The following is a 17,952-nucleotide window of genomic DNA, read 5'->3' as shown; positions in this document are numbered from 1 at the left end:
CTCTAAGTTGAAATACATGAAATCCACTCAATAATATTTGAGTTTGTGAACCTAAAAGGGATATCATTTTGTTGAGAGGACGTGTTGAGAAAATCACACATTGAAAAAAATCGAAAAACCTTACACTCTTTATATGATGGATGCATGAACTACACTTTTTTAAATCGTCAATTGATTTTCAGAAGAAACCTCGTTCTGTCTATTAAATTAACTATAATCTCGTTTTATTGGAAATGCTAGCCTTATAGCATTATATACCAACAACACCATCTAGGATGTAATGTATGAGGTTGGAAAATTTCAACCTAGGTTTGTAAAAAAGAAGAAGAAGAAGAAAATTAAATAGCAATTAATGTACACCATTATAAAATTTCCCATCAAGCCATTTTTTGTTTACATACATGGTGACATAATCAAACCTCTATCCCTAAGACAATTGTATAAACTTTGGTTTACACAATATTATAATTGTTATTAAACAAATCAATCATTTACATTAAGTACATTATATTAAATTAGTGGGGAGTAATATGATATACAAAAATGAATATTAGTTGATAAAAAATGGTATGTTCCCATTATTCAATCCTCATTTGTTACGTAGTTGAAAAAAAAAAGTTTAATATTGAAAAAATGTTTACCACGTAGTAAATTTTAGTCAAGACAACTAAAAGAACAGTATAAAGATTGAACCGCTCAAAATGCATTTAAATATTTTCATATATCACATTCCACTAGATGTTTAATCCTTATTTTTATTATTATCATACTGTCTCACAATAATATGATTTTTTTTCTTAGTTGTTTTTTGTATATAGCAAATTATTTTAATTTTGCTTTATATTATATTATATTTGTAGATAAATTATTATTTTGTTATTTAAAATAATATTTATTATTTTTTTCTTTCTAGAATGAAAAAGAATCAACTCTTAAATATTTTTTGTTTAGGTCATAGTATCTCTAACGAATTGAACTATATTTCATATAATATTTATTCTATAAATTAATATATTTTTGAAATGTTTCTTAGAATGCAAAAAAGGAAGATTTTTTTTAAATTATTATTTGGTTCAAATGTGTGATTTCATTAGTTCTTTACAATATATTAAGTAATGATTGAATGCAACTAGAGATTGTATTTAATTTCATACTTTGATTATACATAGAAAATTAGTAAAAAAATATTTTTTTATAGACACGTATAATTGATACATGATCATTTTTTTTTTATCGACTGATTGCGACGGTGGCTACATATGATATCACCACATGACATCATTATTTTCATATTAATCTTTACTTGAAGAAACGATATCCTAAAAACCAGCTCACATGGGAGAAGATAATCCACCATATATATTAATAACAAAATATGATTGTATGAAACTTGATCAAATAATAATAATAATTAGTGAGAAGTTGAAAAAAAAAATGAAGAATTTATGGAGTAAATTAGTATAAGAAAAATAAAATATGAATTTCTTAGTTTAAGATAAATTTTAGAGTTGTGAATAGGAAAATGTATTTTTGAGGTTTAATTGAATCGTAGCTTAATAGTCTTTATATATACCAACAACCCACTAGTTTGATGTAATTTATAAGGTTGGAAAAGACCAACCCTACCTTTGAAAAAAAGAAAATTAAAATTGTAGCTTTTACACCATTATAACATTTTTCATAGTGTTCTTTTTTTCTTTTTTCTTTTTTCTTTTTTGACATATATGAGAATCAAAATTCTATTGTTAATTATGATAGTTATGTATAAATTTTATGTTAATTAGATGAGTTGTTTCTGGTGTTGGCATATATATTTATTTTCATTATTCTTAAATAAATCAATAAATCATTTATGATATAGGTTAAATTAATGAATTTTTTAATTTTGTTTAGAAAGGGACCGAAAAGGTAGGTAGAAAAGGATACTCGATAGGTATAGGTTAAATTAGTGAATTAATATGATATAAGAAAATAACGAGGAGAATATTTTCAAATATAGCAAAATAATTAACCAATATATATATATATATATATATATAATAGATTTCTAGTAGAAACTAATAGTAGACTTCTGTTTGTGTTTATTCAATGATATAGAATCTCTCTAATTTTCTTATTTCTTGTTATTTATGTTCAACAGGTTTGTAATTTATAATAATTTTTGGAAAGAAAATCTAAATATTTTAAAATAATTTTAATATTTTTTAAAAAAAATCCAAAAGTATAGGGAAAATATTTGTTGAGACCAATAGGACGTGGTTACTCTTATTAAGAAGTGTAGATTCATAAATCTTTATATTCTCAATGATCATTGAATACAATTTTGGAATTATGTTTTTTTAGTTTTCATCTTATATGTACACATGTTTCCTGAAATCATTTATCAATCTTTGACGCGAAAGAGTTGAGAAAAGACAATTATAAATAATTTATCAACAATCACTCAAGTACACGTCTCATAAATTTATTAAAAGAAAATTAGACAATATTTAGCTAAGCAATAATAAAAGATTGATGGAATTGAGTTAAGTTGTTATTTTTACCAAATCTCTAACTCCAACTCGATACTTTCTTCATTTCTTCAATGTTTTCAATGACTTATCCCGTGAATAACACAATCTATTGACAATTAAGCTATGGTTGGTGTTCTTAAAAGTTTGGGGAGATGCTAAATTAATTCATCCTTAGAGATAATTTCATTAGTTTTAAAAAGCAATTAACATGCACGTAGACGTAGTAATAAGGTACCTAATAATAATAATAATAAACAATTCATTATTAGCATAATATATAAAGAAGGAAAATGGAATGGAAATGGAATGGAAATGGAACGGTGAAAGCCAAAAGAAGAAATCACAAAACTCGGGGGTTGAGTTTTCTATTCTTTAGGCCACGTGTCCACAAAATAACTGATCTCTTCTTCCGCAGCAGTTTTCCGGCGACCACCCCACGTCGACCTCCGACAACGGCGTACGGACTTCGGCCACCAATGTTTATGTGACCGCATTGATGGTCTTACTCAAGAACTCACGACTCTCCCTTACTTTCGACAACTTCAACAACGATGGAACTTGCATTCGACGGAAATATTGGCCTCGTTGTTGTTTTTGGAATGACTAAGTGAGTATAATGTTTTGATTTTGTTTTAGAGTGATAGTGCTTCATAATGGATGATCGAAGATGAATACTCTGGCTACTGGTTGAGTAATTTCTTCCTCTTCTAGTAGCATTCCTCTTCAGCTCATCGGAGCTGAATACTTCAGTAGATAATGGCTTCTCTATGCACATTATTGCTTTATTGAACTCTTTTTCCCTTTGCTTCAATTGTGTACTGATTTAACGACATTTCTGTTTGCATTTCTGCAAACAAATGAAATAATAATTTAGCGTTTGTGAGATTTTCAATTCAATATGCAGTATAAACAAGGTCATTCCCTGGTCACAACTTGTTCTTCCTTACTGCCTTCTGTCCATGCGTTTCGTTACATATTTTAGCTTTAGTTGATTGAGTTTTATAAATTTGTTTAGTTGTTTGTGTTTGAAAGTTTGTAAGTTCTTGTTTATTTTTATGCATTTTGCCCAATTTTTTCAATTGCATTAGTCTTTTATCTTCGGTTTGATAAGCTTTAGTTGATTGGATCAATAAAGTTGTTTATGGTTTGGTTTGCTGATTAACATTGAACCACATCTTTTTCTTCTTTTGGCCATTGTTGTTAATGTTCTATAGTTTCAATGGTGTGTTGCCAAATGCATAGTTCAAGTATTATCTTGTGTTTGTTAAGGTTGTTCTTGCGTATAGATTGATCAATCGATTTCATTTGTAAAAATGTAATTATGGCGCAGGGCATGATTTGAAGAGGGATATAGAGCAAAGGTGTACGTAAGAGTGATGTCGACACTAGAATCTGGTCCGCAAGGGCTGATGCGGTGGCCATCTCGTAGCGCCGCTACCACAATGTTCTCAACAGAGGTTTTTGACAATGAGGTGGTTCCATCCTCTCTTGCTTCCATTGCTCTCATTCTTCGCGCTGCTACAGAGATTGAAGCAGAACGCCCACGTGTTGCCTATCTCTGTAGGTTCAATCTATATAAAATTAGTTAAGCTTGATTTGATCGGATCATTATTAATAAAATCAATCGTGCCCTTTTCATTTTCTTGCATGCCAACATTAGGTCGATCTTATGCGTTTGACAAGGCCAACAGGTTAGATCCCAGCTCCCGTGGACGTGGTGTTAGGCAATTTAAAACAGCACTTTCACAACGATTAGAAAGGGTACATACGTAGGACTCTCTTACTTTTTAATTATTAATTGCTCCATTAATTTTCTTTACTTGCATTACCATGAATTTCTTTCCCCTATTTCTCTCCCCTTTTTTAAGGGTATATGAATAACATGTTTCTTGCATTACCATGAATATTCTCTTGGCTTCTAAAATTTTATTAAAGTATACAAAAATTAATATATTTTAAATTTGACAGTTTCTTAACACACTTTTGTAACCCATGATGAATAAAAAATCGAAATATTATAAAGTAGTTTAAAAAAACTAGAAGTATAGGATTTTTTTTAACAGAATGAGGCCACCACAGTGTGGTTGCCTCTTTTTGTTAGGATGTAGATGAAAAATCTATATATTTTTAATAATTATTGAATAGAAATTTAGAGTACTTTTGTAGTTTCCTTCCCCTGTTATCTAATAGTTGAAAACTAACATTGTGGCCTTTTGTTTTTTCTGAGGAAATCAACATTGCGACGACCTCCTCAAATCATCTATATAAAGAAAATTATTGGATGGATTAAAAGAATGTGTTTGACTTTGACATGGAAGAATTAGGAAAATACAATTATAAACTTATCAATAATCACGTAAGGCAAAAGAATTATTGAACTCTCACTAGCATCATGCTCTGTTTTTTCCCCTCACAATATTATATGGGTGAATAAATCAAATTTCTAACATGAGACTAACAGTAGAATGTAGCTCTCTTTAGTTATAGCTCAATTAAAGGACTGTATTTGCGACCACAAGATTTGTGATCCAACTCTTGTTCTACTTTAGAAAAAACTGTCTTTAATAATGACAATAGCGATATGTGGATTCCAAATCTCCCTACATTTACAAATCCTCTCCAACGTATAAATTACGAACCACATTGCTGCGGCCATCTCCAATAATTTCTGAAGGCATACAGATTCATTTTGAACCTGGACAACTTAAACAAGGTTACGTGTGAATAGTATCATGCAGTCACGATATGAGACAAAAGATGGATTCTGCTGTGTTTTCCTGCCATGGAGTCAGAAGGCTGTAAAATAACTCCAATTACCAACGGAAGATTTGATTTGACATTTCTCTTTTGATCCAGGACAACGCATCGAGTCTTGCATCTCGAGTGAAAGAAACAGATGCTACGGAAATCGAGGCTTTCTATCAGCAATATTATAACAATTATCTCACTGCTCTTGAACAAGGAGAGCAAGGTGACAGGTACTCGTGAAATTTCCCAACTTTCATTCATAATTTGTTTTGATGTTTATATTGTATATATCCTCTGTCTGAATGCCACTTTTTTCCTTCTAAACTTTTGGCAGAGCCCAGGTAGGTAAGGCTTACCTGACAGCCGGTGTGCTTTTCGAAGTGCTTTGTGCCGTTAATAAGAGCGAGAAAGTTGAAGAAGTTGCTCCCGAGGTTCGTTACAGTTAGTCTCAGCTGTCTAATTGATCTTACTGTTCAATTGGTTGCCACGAAGGTCGTCTAAACTAATGTTCTACATCAATAGATTATCGCTGCAGCTAGGGATGTCCAAGAAAAGACTGAAATTTATGCACCCTATAACATTCTACCTCTTGATTCTGCTGGCGCTTCCCAGTCTATAATGCAGCTCGAAGAGGTTTGCCTCCCGCCATTGATAATGTGCATCATGTTATCATACCAAATTCAACCTTAATTTTGTTCTTTGTCCGTTCCTTTTAGGTTAAGGCTGCTGTGGGTGCCTTGTGGAATAGTCGTGGCCTGAACTGGCCAAGTACGTTTGAGCAGCGCAGGCAGAAAGCAGGTGATCTGGACCTACTGGATTGGTTAAGGGCAATGTTTGGATTTCAGGTACGTTTTTCGTAATGCTCAATCAATTCTACTAACTGCCTTGTGGGGTAAACAATATCAATATGCAACTGACATTTTTGTGGATACAGAGAGATAACGTTAGAAATCAGCGGGAACATTTGATCCTTCTACTTGCTAATTCTCATATAAGGCTTCACCCCAAGCCTGAACCCCTCAACAAGGTACAAAACGTACTTGTACGTGCAAATCATGCCATTTTAAGGATATGTTTATCAAATATACTTGATCCAAGCATGGAGTTCACAAATTATTTAGTTCATTTATATGATTTTCTTCCTGGTGCATAGTGGATCTTCTCGTTTATCAAATTTTGGATTTTTTTTTTCCTTTCCCCCCTCTTTTTTGAGCTTATTCTTGGGTTCTATTAATGCAGCTTGATGAACGAGCAGTTGATGCAGTAATGAACAAACTGTTTAAGAATTACAAAACGTGGTGCAAGTTTTTGGGACGGAAACATAGTCTAAGGTAAGACATCATTGTTTTATTCTAACGATCCCCATGTGCTTTTGCAATTTTATATTCAAATTATTATGACTGGTGGGAGACGTGAAAACTATGCCTCCATCTGATAATGATTTGTTTTTAGTTTTATGTTTGTGAAACTTGTGTGTTTCCTCCCAATTTTCTTACTAGGTTTTCACTTTTCTTATAAAAACATTTGTATTCTTAGTCAAGTTCTAAAGACAGAATTTACATTTTTTTGTTTTGAATTTTGGCTTGGTATTTGAAAGCATTGATAGCAAGTTGATGACAAAACAAGAAGTTTTTAAGTGTTTATAAGCTTAATTTTTAATAACTACAAAACAAAAAATCAAATGATTATTACGCAGCACCTAGATAACTAAAATCATTATTTGTCTAGGTTCCCTCAAGGTCAGCTGGAAATTCAACAAAGGAAGATACTCTATATGGGTTTGTATCTTCTCATATGGGGTGAAGCAGCAAATGTTCGCTTCATGCCAGAATGTTTGAGTTATATATTTCATAATGTGAGGCAATTTTTTATTTTTTGCGTGCATATGGCTTTTCTTCTCCTTCTGATTATGCTATAGAAGTTGTTAATATATTCCCTTAAATTATAGTATTTGACATTCTTTGTAACTAGATGGCATATGAACTTCATGGTTTGTTGGCTGGAAACGTAAGCATTGTTACTGGGGAAGATATTAAGCCTTCCTATGGTGGGGATGACGAGGCTTTCTTGCGAAAGGTTATCACTCCCCTTTACCGGGTTATTGAAAGGGTAAAGCAGCCAAATCCTTACGCTACATATAATTTTATTTTGGCCTAATACTTGAATTACATACCATTAATTTCAACACAACAACGGTTCTCCTTTTGATTTTCCAGGAGGCCAAAAAGAGCCAAAATGGTAAAGCTCCGCACTCAACCTGGTGCAACTATGATGATCTGAATGAGTACTTCTGGTTAGCCTGAAACAAAAACTCGACCTTCCAGATACTATATGTTTTATTGAGTTTTGAATGTTACTGATTACATTGTAGGTCATCTGATTGCTTTTCTCTTGGTTGGCCCATGCGAGACGATGGTGAATTTTTCAAATCAACACGTGACGTAGCACAGGTCTTTTTATACTTTTTGTTAAATTGTGTATTAATCTTTTTGTTCAAACAGGTTTGTTTGTCAACACTTGAAAAATTGTTGTATTAGGGACGAAAGGGACTACAAAGAAAATCTGTAAGCACGGGGAAATCTTATTTTGTTGAGACCAGGACATTTTGGCACACATTCCGAAGTTTTGATCGTTTATGGACCTTTTATGTACTAGCTCTTCAGGTATCCAATTACAATGCATACAAATGTTTAGACTGTTTTCAAGTTACTCTCCTGACTTGTTTGCTCTATATTTAATCTTCAATTTGTTTGTTACAGGCGATGGTCATTGCTGCATGGAAAGGAGTTTCACCACTGGAGATTTTCCAAAAGGATGTCTTGTACTCCTTATCAAGCATTTTCATCACTGCTGCAGTCCTTCGTCTTCTTCAAAGTAAAATATTGTCATTCAAGAGCCTTGATGCTTTTATATGTTTCAAATATAATATCCCAATTAGCAACAACAATTGGAATACTATATTGTTTGAGTTGTTGTAATAAAAAAAATATCTGAATGAATTTGATATTTCTTCTTCATTTCCCCTTCTGACTCCCGTTGAGAATTTGTAAGACCCTAGTTATGATAGAGTAGGCTATTAATAGAATATTGATACGGTTATTAGAAGGGACAAATTAATAAATAGCTAGTAAATTGATTAGAGTGTTTAATTATAAATAGAGGGAGTTAGTTGGGAGCGAGGGTGTGAAGAATTTTGTGTGGAATATAGCATATTTTCATACAAAATTTTGCATAATGTAATCTCTCTATGATTTAATACGTGGTCAAATCACTAAATCTTCCTATATGATATGGCTACATCTTTATTCGATATTTGTATGTTTGAAAGTTCATATGAATTGTATCTGTCGAAATTGTTGGGGAGGGGGATTATGGATCCATTTTTTAGTGTAGTTTTTTGTTTATATATTTACAATAAATGACATGCATCTTTTAATGCAGGTATCTTGGACTTAGTTTTAAACTTCCCGGGATTTCACCGCCGGAAGTTCACTGATGTGCTAAGAAACCTTCTGAAGGTTATTGTCAGTCTTGCTTGGGCTATTGTTCTTCCCCTATGCTATCTTCACACTTTCAAGATGGCTTCTGAGAAATTCAAAGACGTGCTGTCATATCTTAACACGTTGAGGAGCATTCCTCCTCTATATATAATGGCAGTTGTTCTATATCTGCTACCAAATCTGCTTGCAGCAGTTCTCTTCATATTTCCAATGCTTCGACGTTGGATTGAAAACTCAAATTGGCACATTATTAGATTCCTACTTTGGTGGTCTCAGGTAGATATGCTGCTCAATTTTCTTTCTCTCTGTTTCTCTTCCTCCATTTTATTGTCCTTAAGTGCTCCTTCAATTAAATACATTTTGATCACTTCACGATTCTGATGCAAGTTTATACCTTAACTGCTATTGTCATGCACCTCATTAAATTAGTGATGATTTTGCTGAAACCTTCTTTTCTTCCAGATTAAAGAATACACTCTTCTATCTTCCTAATTTTGAATCTAGCTATAGGATAAAACTTTGGTGGCTAACTAACAATCGTGATCCCCATGTATGGTGTCCTTACACCAGTAAATTGTCTGTAACATATTTATCCTTTTTGCCTTTTCTTTTGATTTTTTACGAATATGCAACCATAAGAATTGTGTATGACCATTTTGACTTTTTCAAGTGGAAAAAACCTTGTCTCATGACGTTGGTTCATTTATGTTATTAACTGTGTACATAAGCTTCTTGTTGGAGGTCTGCAATATTCTGGGTCTCATGGAGAAGTCCTTGATAACTGTGTCTCTTTCTACAGCCAAGAATCTATGTCGGAAGAGGAATGCATGAAAGTCAATTTGCACTTATAAAGTGAGTTGACAGACTATGGATCTCATTTTTTCTTTGTTATTTATGAAATTGCAAATTCTGTTTTCTTGATTAGCCAGTATGTGCTTCCTTGTACGACATTCTCTGATTTTAGGTATACCATCTTTTGGGTGTCACTTTTGTGCTGCAAATTCACCTTTAGCTACTTTGTTCAGGTAATAAATTTTTTGAAATGGCAAGGATATTAAGGTTTTGGTCAATGAGCTCCTCTAACCTTTTTATATTTTATCCCTACAGATAAGGCCATTGGTGAAGCCAACAAAAGATATAATGAGTATCCATCGAGTTGAATATGAATGGCATGCATTTTTTCCTAAAGGTGTTTGTTTCCTGTCCAATCAGTTCACTTTAATGCCTGATTACTTTTGCTTGTGCTGAAATTATCTTTTCCATGTAGCCAAGAACAACTACGGGGCCGTTATAGTACTCTGGATGCCAATTATTTTGGTGTGTTCTTATTCACTTCTTTGTTTTAGTTTTATTTTGTAACTGTACAATGTATGGAAAAATTTTCATTTTCTTAGTTTGTCTTGAATAAAGCCTCTTGTACCTTTTAATTTAAATGCAGGTATATTTCATGGATACTCAAATTTGGTATGCCATATTTTCAACCATATATGGTGGTTTCATTGGAGCTTGTGATCGATTAGGAGAGGTGATATTTTGCTTGTTTAACTATTATTATTTTATTTTATTCTATTCATTAATCTTATGAAGTGACTCATCATCTTCACATATTTTCTCCAACCTTCTATTGGCCTAGCATTCACAATTATTTTGGTATATTCTAATGTCTCGAACTGGTTTTGAAATTACTGATCACTGACCTGCCAAAAGATTATGCCGAAAGTTGTTGTTTGAATCATATCTTTTGGGTTGAAACTATTCGATTGTACTATTTTTCATTTAGCAAATAATTGTGCATTCAATTATAGTACAAATATTTCTCGTGTTGATGGGAGAACTGTTTAACAATGCTTATCTAAATCACTTATTTTAATTACCAGGTTAAATGTGATTGGTTTAACTTTATTTGATTTTTCTTTTAATTACAGATACGAACTCTAGGTATGCTTAGGTCTAGGTTTCAGTCCTTACCAGGTGCATTCAACACAAACTTGGTGCCATCAGATAAGTCTCAGAAAAGGGGATTCTCTTTGTCAAAGCGTTTTGCTGAGGTTGTTCTTTTATTTTTGAAAGTTTTTTTTATTATTACATTGCTCTAAGATGTATAAAATCAGAGGTTCAAGCATTATTTCTTTAGTAATTTCTACTTTTTCTGTGTAGATTACAGCCAGCAAGAGAAGTGAAGCTGCCAAGTTCGCACAGTTGTGGAATGAAGTGATATGTAGTTTTCGGGAGGAAGATTTAATAAGTGACAGGAAAGGCTATATAAACTAAGTTCATCTTTTATATCTTCATTCCAAGCATCCTTTTAATTTTATTTTTAAAATTAAACTTGTTTTTCAAATGAAACAGGGAGATGGATCTATTGCTAGTTCCTTATTCATCAGATCCCAGCTTAAAAACAATCCAATGGCCTCCCTTTTTACTAGCAAGCAAGGTCGATACGGTCCCTTTTGTTTAATTTTATGTATATCTTACCTTTTCATTTTTCGGGCATACTTGTAGCAATGGTTAACAACTCTCTACTGTTACAGATTCCAATAGCATTGGATATGGCTGCTGAATTTCGATCCAGAGACTCTGACCTCTGGAAGCGTATTTGTGCAGATGAGTACATGAAATGTGCAGTGATAGAGTGTTACGAGTCTTTCAAAAATGTCCTGAACGTTCTGGTGGTTGGAGAAAATGAGAAAAGGTTCTAAGCTACAGTTCCACTTACTCAACCAAACATCAACTGTTCAAAGTTTTTCTTTCATGCAAAGAAAAGACATGAAAAAGCTTAAACTTCAGTTGTATATCATTTGTAAAACCAAGTATTGCATGTGAAGGGGGGAAATTGCAGCCTTGGGATTTTGATAAACAATAATTTTCATCACTCCAGAAAACTATTAATGTTTTATAATGTCAACGAATTTCATCTATGATTGTTTATAGGTTACCTGCAGATGCTTTTTGGGTACCAATCATCCAGGGTAGAAATAATGCATAAACTGCAATTACGTTTCTTCAAGATGCGATTACTAAATGGAGGAATGAGTACCTATGTAATTTTTTTTTGTGAATTCTAATTCTACTTTGACTTTACAGGATTATTGCAACCATTATTAAAGAAGTTGAAGATAATATTTCAAAGAACACACTTCTCACAACCTTCAGAATGAGCCCCTTGCTCATTTTGTGCAAGAAATTTGTGGAACTCGTGGAGATCTTGGTCAGTTATGATGCAACTCTGAAGTATCTGTTGATCTATTACTTCAGATTGGAAACTTTGCTCTTGTTTTCTGTTTCAGAAAGATGGAGACCCATCCAAGCGAGATACAGTGGTGCTTTTGCTGCAAGATATGCTAGAAGTTGTCACTAGAGATATGATGCTCAATGAAGACCGGTTAGGAAATTTAATTTGTTCAATTTGAATTAAATTTATTTATATCCACTGCCATTCTTCAAATGGTTAGTGTTATATGCTAAAATGGTAACTTTTCTTTGTTATATCTTTCAGTGAAATGGCAGAACTGGGTCATAACAAAGACTCTGGAAGGCAACTCTTTGCTGGTACTGACACTAGACCTGCCATAAACTTTCCTCCTTCAGTTACAGCTCAATGGGAAGAGCAGGTGGGCACACTGAAAATAAATAATCATACTTTCGAGAAATCACCTATCATTCTATGATTTTAACCGGTTAATTGCAATAACACAATCTTGTTTTTGTGTGTATGTCAGATTAGACGCCTCTATCTACTATTGACTGTGAAAGAATCTGTCACTGAGGTACCCATAAATCTTGAAGCACGAAGAAGAATTGCATTTTTCACAAATTCTTTATTTATGGATATGCCACGTGCTCCACGAGTCCGTAAGATGTTATCATTCAGGTTTGGTTTTCTTTAACTCTATAGGAGCAGATATTATGTCTCTTCTGTTTGGTTAAGTTCTTTCCGAATTTGAGATTGGATACATCACCCATTTTCTAGAGTATGGTTGTCTATGTAGCTGCTCTAAGATTAAAGATCTCAAAGGTTACGAACTAAAATAAGTTATAATTGTTATGGGCCAGCTTTATTAAGCACACATTCAAGTTTCATATCTTATCACAGACGGAACAGTTTTTTTCTTGAATCTTTGATATAAAAATTAGAGATCTTTTCTACCTTTTTGCACTTCCTATAAAAATTAAATGTTATGAATATACCTCAATTCCTTTACTTGTAATATTTTTGGGTTGTCGATGCATTATGACTCCAAAACATAGTGAAAATATGGGACTGTTCTATAAATGGCTCTGGGATGAATATTTTTTGGTTGTTCACAGCGTTATGACTCCATACTATAGTGAAGAGACTGTCTATTCTAAAACTGATCTTGAGATGGAAAATGAGGATGGTGTCTCCATCATATATTACTTGCAGAAGATCTTTCCAGGTGAGTGATCTATGGAAATGACCGAATATCTCTTGGTTCTTTGATAAGTGACTTCTGTTTGACTTGTCTCATGCACATTTGCCTTCTTGCTAGATGAATGGAACAACTTCATGGAGCGACTCAATTGTGAAAAAGATAGTGAGATCTGGGAAAATGAAGAAAACATATTACACCTCCGTCATTGGGCGTCCTTGCGAGGACAAACTCTATCAAGAACAGGTAGCTTAATCTCATTACTTTTACCTTTGGGATCATTTGCACATCTATGTTGTTGGCATTAACACAAATATTGCAGTTAGAGGTATGATGTATTATCGAAGGGCACTAAAGCTTCAGGCATTTCTTGACATGGCTTCTGAAAGTGGTAAGCATATGCATGTTAACCTTCTTCGAACAATTTGCAATCATATTTACTTCTCAAGAAAGCTTGTTTATCATTCTTACACTCTTTGTGTGGTTGGGATGTCTTGTTTTCGTATCAATTTTGTTTCTGTGCTCTCTGATGAGTGTTAAATAACTATGGATTCCTTAATGATTGCTTTGATAATGATAGAGATACTTGAAGGCTACAAAGCGATCACAGTTCCATCAGAAGAGGATAAAAGAAGCCAGAGATCCTTATATGCACAATTAGAGGCCGTGGCGGACATGAAATTCACATACGTTGCTACTTGCCAGAATTATGGAAATCAGAAACGAAGTGGGAATCGTCGAGCTACAGATATCCTGAATCTAATGGTTAAGTATGTTCCCAACCTCTTCAATGTCTTTGGGATAAAGGTTTTTTCAGATTTGTTTTTGCTTGGTGCAATTTGCAAATAAACATTTTTTCCTTCACTTTCTTTTTGGGCACAGCAATCCATCTCTTCGAGTGGCATATATTGATGAAGTTGAAGAGAGAGAAGGTGGAAAAGCACAAAAAGTATACTATTCTGTATTGGTCAAAGCTGTCGATAATCTTGACCAAGTAATAAGAAGTTGAACTCAAGGATTAAAAATGTTAATTCACCTTACAATTAAAGTAATCTTGTTATTTTCTGCTCGTTTTTTTAAAGGAAATCTATCGGATTAAGCTACCTGGTTCAGCTAAGGTTGGAGAAGGGAAACCTGAAAATCAGAACCATGCTATAATTTTTACCAGAGGTGAAGCACTTCAAGCCATTGACATGAATCAGGTAAACCATGAAAAGCTAGATTTTGCTGCTTGCCTTTTGTTATGATCACATAGATGCTGAATAATGGTGGTCAACTTTCGGGATCCCTTCTAGGATAATTACTTGGAAGAAGCATTCAAAATGCGAAACCTTTTAGAAGAGTTCAATGAGGACCATGGTGTTCGTCCACCTACAATTTTGGGTGTGCGTGAACATATTTTTACTGGAAGGTTAGGTTATTTCTTAACAAGAGCTATGAAAAGTTGTTATGCCTTCGTTTTCTAACTTCATTTCTTCCATTCCAGTGTTTCTTCTCTAGCTTGGTTTATGTCAAATCAAGAAACTAGCTTTGTTACTATTGGTCAGAGGGTTCTTGCAAGGCCTCTAAAGTATGCTTTCCTTCTTGCTGTTAATTTATTTTACATATCTTATCACCCAACATAGATATTATTCAGATATGAGCGTGAGTTTTGGAAAAACTGTATCCAAGATTCTTAAAGTTGTTGGTGGAGATGTACATATTTCAAAATAAACAAATTACATTTAGAAAGTAGTTTAAACAAAGCACTACTGAATAATTCAAAACATTTATAGAATTAGAATAAGTTGGTACTTGAATGAACAAAATTTTAATTCTAATTCTCTTTGTCATGACTTAACGTGAAAAGATTGACCTCTTTTTCTTTTTCTTTTTTTGTTGCACAATGTTGAATATTTGGGAAAGAGTAATACTAGATCGAACATGAATTTTTAATTGCTTTGCAGTCACCCCAACTAAATGTCAGCATATTTTGTTTACGCATAGATAAACCTGTATTGCCTGGTTCTAGGGTAAGGTTCCACTATGGTCATCCAGATGTTTTTGATCGATTATTCCATATTACTCGTGGGGGCATTAGCAAAGCTTCTCGAGGAATCAACCTCAGTGAGGATATCTTTGCTGGTATTATTCTTTACACTTCACTTCCACTCATCAAGTGAATTTTTCTTCTCAGTTTTTATTATCTTTAAAAAAAATCCCCCACAGGCTTCAACTCAATGTTGAGACGAGGAAATATAACCCACCATGAGTATATTCAAGTTGGTAAAGGGAGAGATGTTGGTTTTAATCAAATCTCTCTTTTTGAGGCAAAAGTAGCTTGTGGTAATGGAGAGCAAATTCTTAGCAGAGACATCTATCGTTTGGGTCATCGTTTTGACTTTTTTCGCATGTTGTCTTTCTACTTCACAACAGTTGGATTTTATGTTAGCACAATGGTAAGTTTTCACCTTTAAATGTGCTCTTATACCTCTTAGAACTAATCTGTATGTTTGATTTGCATAGCTCAGAAATTTTCTCCCGTGCAATGATTATCTTCTTGTCATGCAGATGATTATCATTACAGTGTATGTTTTCTTATATGGTAGACTTTATCTGTCATTGAGTGGATTGGAGAAGTCCATAATGAGATATGCTAGGTCAAAAGGAGATTACCCTTTAAAGGCGGCCATGGCATCACAATCGGTTGTTCAGTTAGGTCTTCTAACTGCCTTGCCAATGATCATGGAAATTGGACTTGAGAGAGGATTCAGAACTGCAATCGGGGACTTGATAATCATGCAATTACAACTAGCATCCGTTTTCTTCACCTTCTCTCTTGGCACAAAGGTGCATTATTATGGGCGCACAATCCTTCATGGTGGGGCAAAGTATAGAGCTACTGGTCGTGGTTTTGTTGTGCGGCATGAGAAATACGCTGAGAACTATAGGATGTATTCAAGGAGTCACTTTGTCAAAGGACTAGAGCTTCTGATATTGCTTGTAGTTTACCAGATATATGGGACAGCTGCTAGTGATGCTATAGCTTATATTTTTGTCACATTCTCAATGTGGTTCCTGGTTGTTTCTTGGTTGTTTGCCCCTTTCCTTTTCAACCCTTCAGGTTTTGAATGGCAAAAGATAGTTGATGATTGGGATGATTGGTCAAAATGGATCAACAGCAGAGGTGGTATTGGTGTGCCTGCAAACAAAAGTTGGGAGTCCTGGTGGGATGAGGGACAAGAGCACCTTCAGCACACTGGATTTGTTGGACGCTTCTGGGAAATCGTACTATCTATCCGATTCTTTCTCTATCAGTATGGAATAGTGTATCATCTACACGTGGCTGGAAATAACAAAAGCATTGCGGTAATTCTCCGATTCCTTTTTGGTTCTAGGGAACGAACAAAAAAACTGATTTTTGTTTAAATTAACTTTTTGGCATTGTCTTGATCTCATATATAGCGCTAGCAGGAGACTTGTTGACTGACCATTATGGCGACCTCTTTGTTTTTGGTTATCATTTTCAGGTGTATGGGTTATCTTGGCTTGTCATTGTTGCCGTGATGGTTATATTGAAGGTTAATGATTCAACTCCAATGACTTCTCCTGCATTAAAGAAACCTTGTTTATTTCCAGAATTACTTACTCACTAAGAACGCTTGAACTGCAGATTGTGTCTATGGGTAGAAAGAAGTTCAGTGCAGACTTCCAGCTGTTGTTTAGACTTCTGAAGCTGTCCTTGTTTATTGGTTCAGTGGTCGTAGTAGCGATGTTGTTTACGCTTCTCCATCTCACAGTGGGCGACATTTTTGCAAGCATTCTAGCCTTCATGCCCACAGGCTGGGCTATTTTGCAAGTATGTCACCTAAAAGCCCTTTGCTTTTCAGTTACCCTCTAACTACTCTCCCTCATTTGGGTAGTATAACTATTAGCCACTAAATTTATGCATTTAGGTACTTTAAACGCGTTATAATTATTAATTTATTAGTGTTTTATCTCTAAAACAGAATTCTAAACAAAACCAAGAATTTGTTGTTGACAACTGCTAGATAATTCCTAGATTTTGTTCTTGGATCATAACATATGGAAAGATGCACTAATTCTCTTCATTTAAGAAAGAGTATTCCAGATTATTACTCAAGATCGGGATTAAAATTTTGAAACCGATACATTCAGGTAACCTGGGAAAGCATGCATTATGTTATGTATAGGTCACTTTTTTTAATCGAGAGTGTTGTTTTACGGTGGTTGTAGATAGCGCAAGCTTGTAGACCTATTACGAAAGCAATGGGGATGTGGGGATCAGTGAAAGCTCTAGCCAGAGGGTACGAGTACATGATGGGCGTTGTAATTTTCGCACCCGTGGCCATGCTCGCTTGGTTCCCGTTCGTGTCGGAGTTCCAAACCAGGCTTCTTTTCAACCAAGCATTCAGTAGAGGTCTCCAAATCCAAAGGATTCTAGCTGGTGGGAAGAACAAGTGAAATCCTAATGAAATCTCATTTGGTATACTAGATTTGAAAAGAAGAGGAACACAACGTCTCAACTTCTCGTAAATATCATTAAGCTCAGATCATGCTGAACAAGATGGAATTTGCATTGCTAATCTTTTACCGGCCTTATTATGTTCTATAGTTTACAATGTAATATTAGCATAATTCAATATTTTACATACTCATTTAGGTATAATGTAAATAACCCACCACAATTTTTACACTATATCAAATCATAGTTATACTTGTAACTCATTCCTTTATGAACTCTAATGGCTCTTAAATCTGAATTCTTATGTAGTGGGAATAACAGAAAATAATTAAGAA

General features: G+C 34.0%; 1 protein-coding gene across 1 annotated transcript; it reads left to right on the top strand.

Moving 5' to 3' along the window:
• The first annotated feature begins 2,834 nt into the window (after positions 1-2,834).
• LOC101214747 (callose synthase 5) lies at positions 2,835-17,915 on the top strand. The gene is made up of 43 exons (XM_011651100.2): positions 2,835-3,120; positions 3,844-4,073; positions 4,174-4,274; positions 5,370-5,491; positions 5,596-5,692; positions 5,784-5,894; positions 5,978-6,106; positions 6,196-6,288; positions 6,501-6,592; positions 6,990-7,116; positions 7,233-7,370; positions 7,478-7,554; positions 7,633-7,711; positions 7,799-7,924; positions 8,021-8,135; positions 8,703-9,037; positions 9,561-9,613; positions 9,726-9,786; positions 9,869-9,950; positions 10,029-10,078; positions 10,200-10,286; positions 10,687-10,809; positions 10,919-11,013; positions 11,111-11,195; positions 11,293-11,453; positions 11,846-11,969; positions 12,049-12,143; positions 12,258-12,372; positions 12,481-12,632; positions 13,070-13,179; positions 13,273-13,398; positions 13,475-13,543; positions 13,733-13,922; positions 14,035-14,146; positions 14,235-14,354; positions 14,448-14,563; positions 14,639-14,722; positions 15,164-15,276; positions 15,361-15,590; positions 15,703-16,500; positions 16,662-16,712; positions 16,805-16,990; positions 17,389-17,915. Exons 2-43 carry the CDS (start codon positions 3,890-3,892, stop codon positions 17,614-17,616), a joined length of 5,742 nt encoding a protein of 1,913 aa, XP_011649402.2. The 5' UTR covers positions 2,835-3,120; positions 3,844-3,889; the 3' UTR covers positions 17,617-17,915.
• Positions 17,916-17,952: the final 37 nt, after the last annotated feature.

This window comes from Cucumis sativus, chromosome 2 (genome assembly GCF_000004075.3).
Source record: "Cucumis sativus cultivar 9930 chromosome 2, Cucumber_9930_V3, whole genome shotgun sequence".
NCBI classification, from domain to species: domain Eukaryota; kingdom Viridiplantae; phylum Streptophyta; class Magnoliopsida; order Cucurbitales; family Cucurbitaceae; genus Cucumis; species Cucumis sativus.
This window is presented reverse-complemented; position numbering and strand designations above follow the sequence as displayed.

Coding starts and splice junctions, on each gene's coding strand:
- LOC101214747 (XM_011651100.2), top strand. CDS start 3,890: ATGTCGACACTAGAATCTGGTCCGCAAGGGCTGATGCGGTGGCCATCT. Junction 5,693..5,783: donor TTGAAGAAGTTGCTCCCGAG/GTTCGTTACAGT, acceptor CTACATCAATAG/ATTATCGCTGCAGCTAGGGA. Junction 11,454..11,845: donor GTTGGAGAAAATGAGAAAAG/GTTCTAAGCTAC, acceptor TTGACTTTACAG/GATTATTGCAACCATTATTA.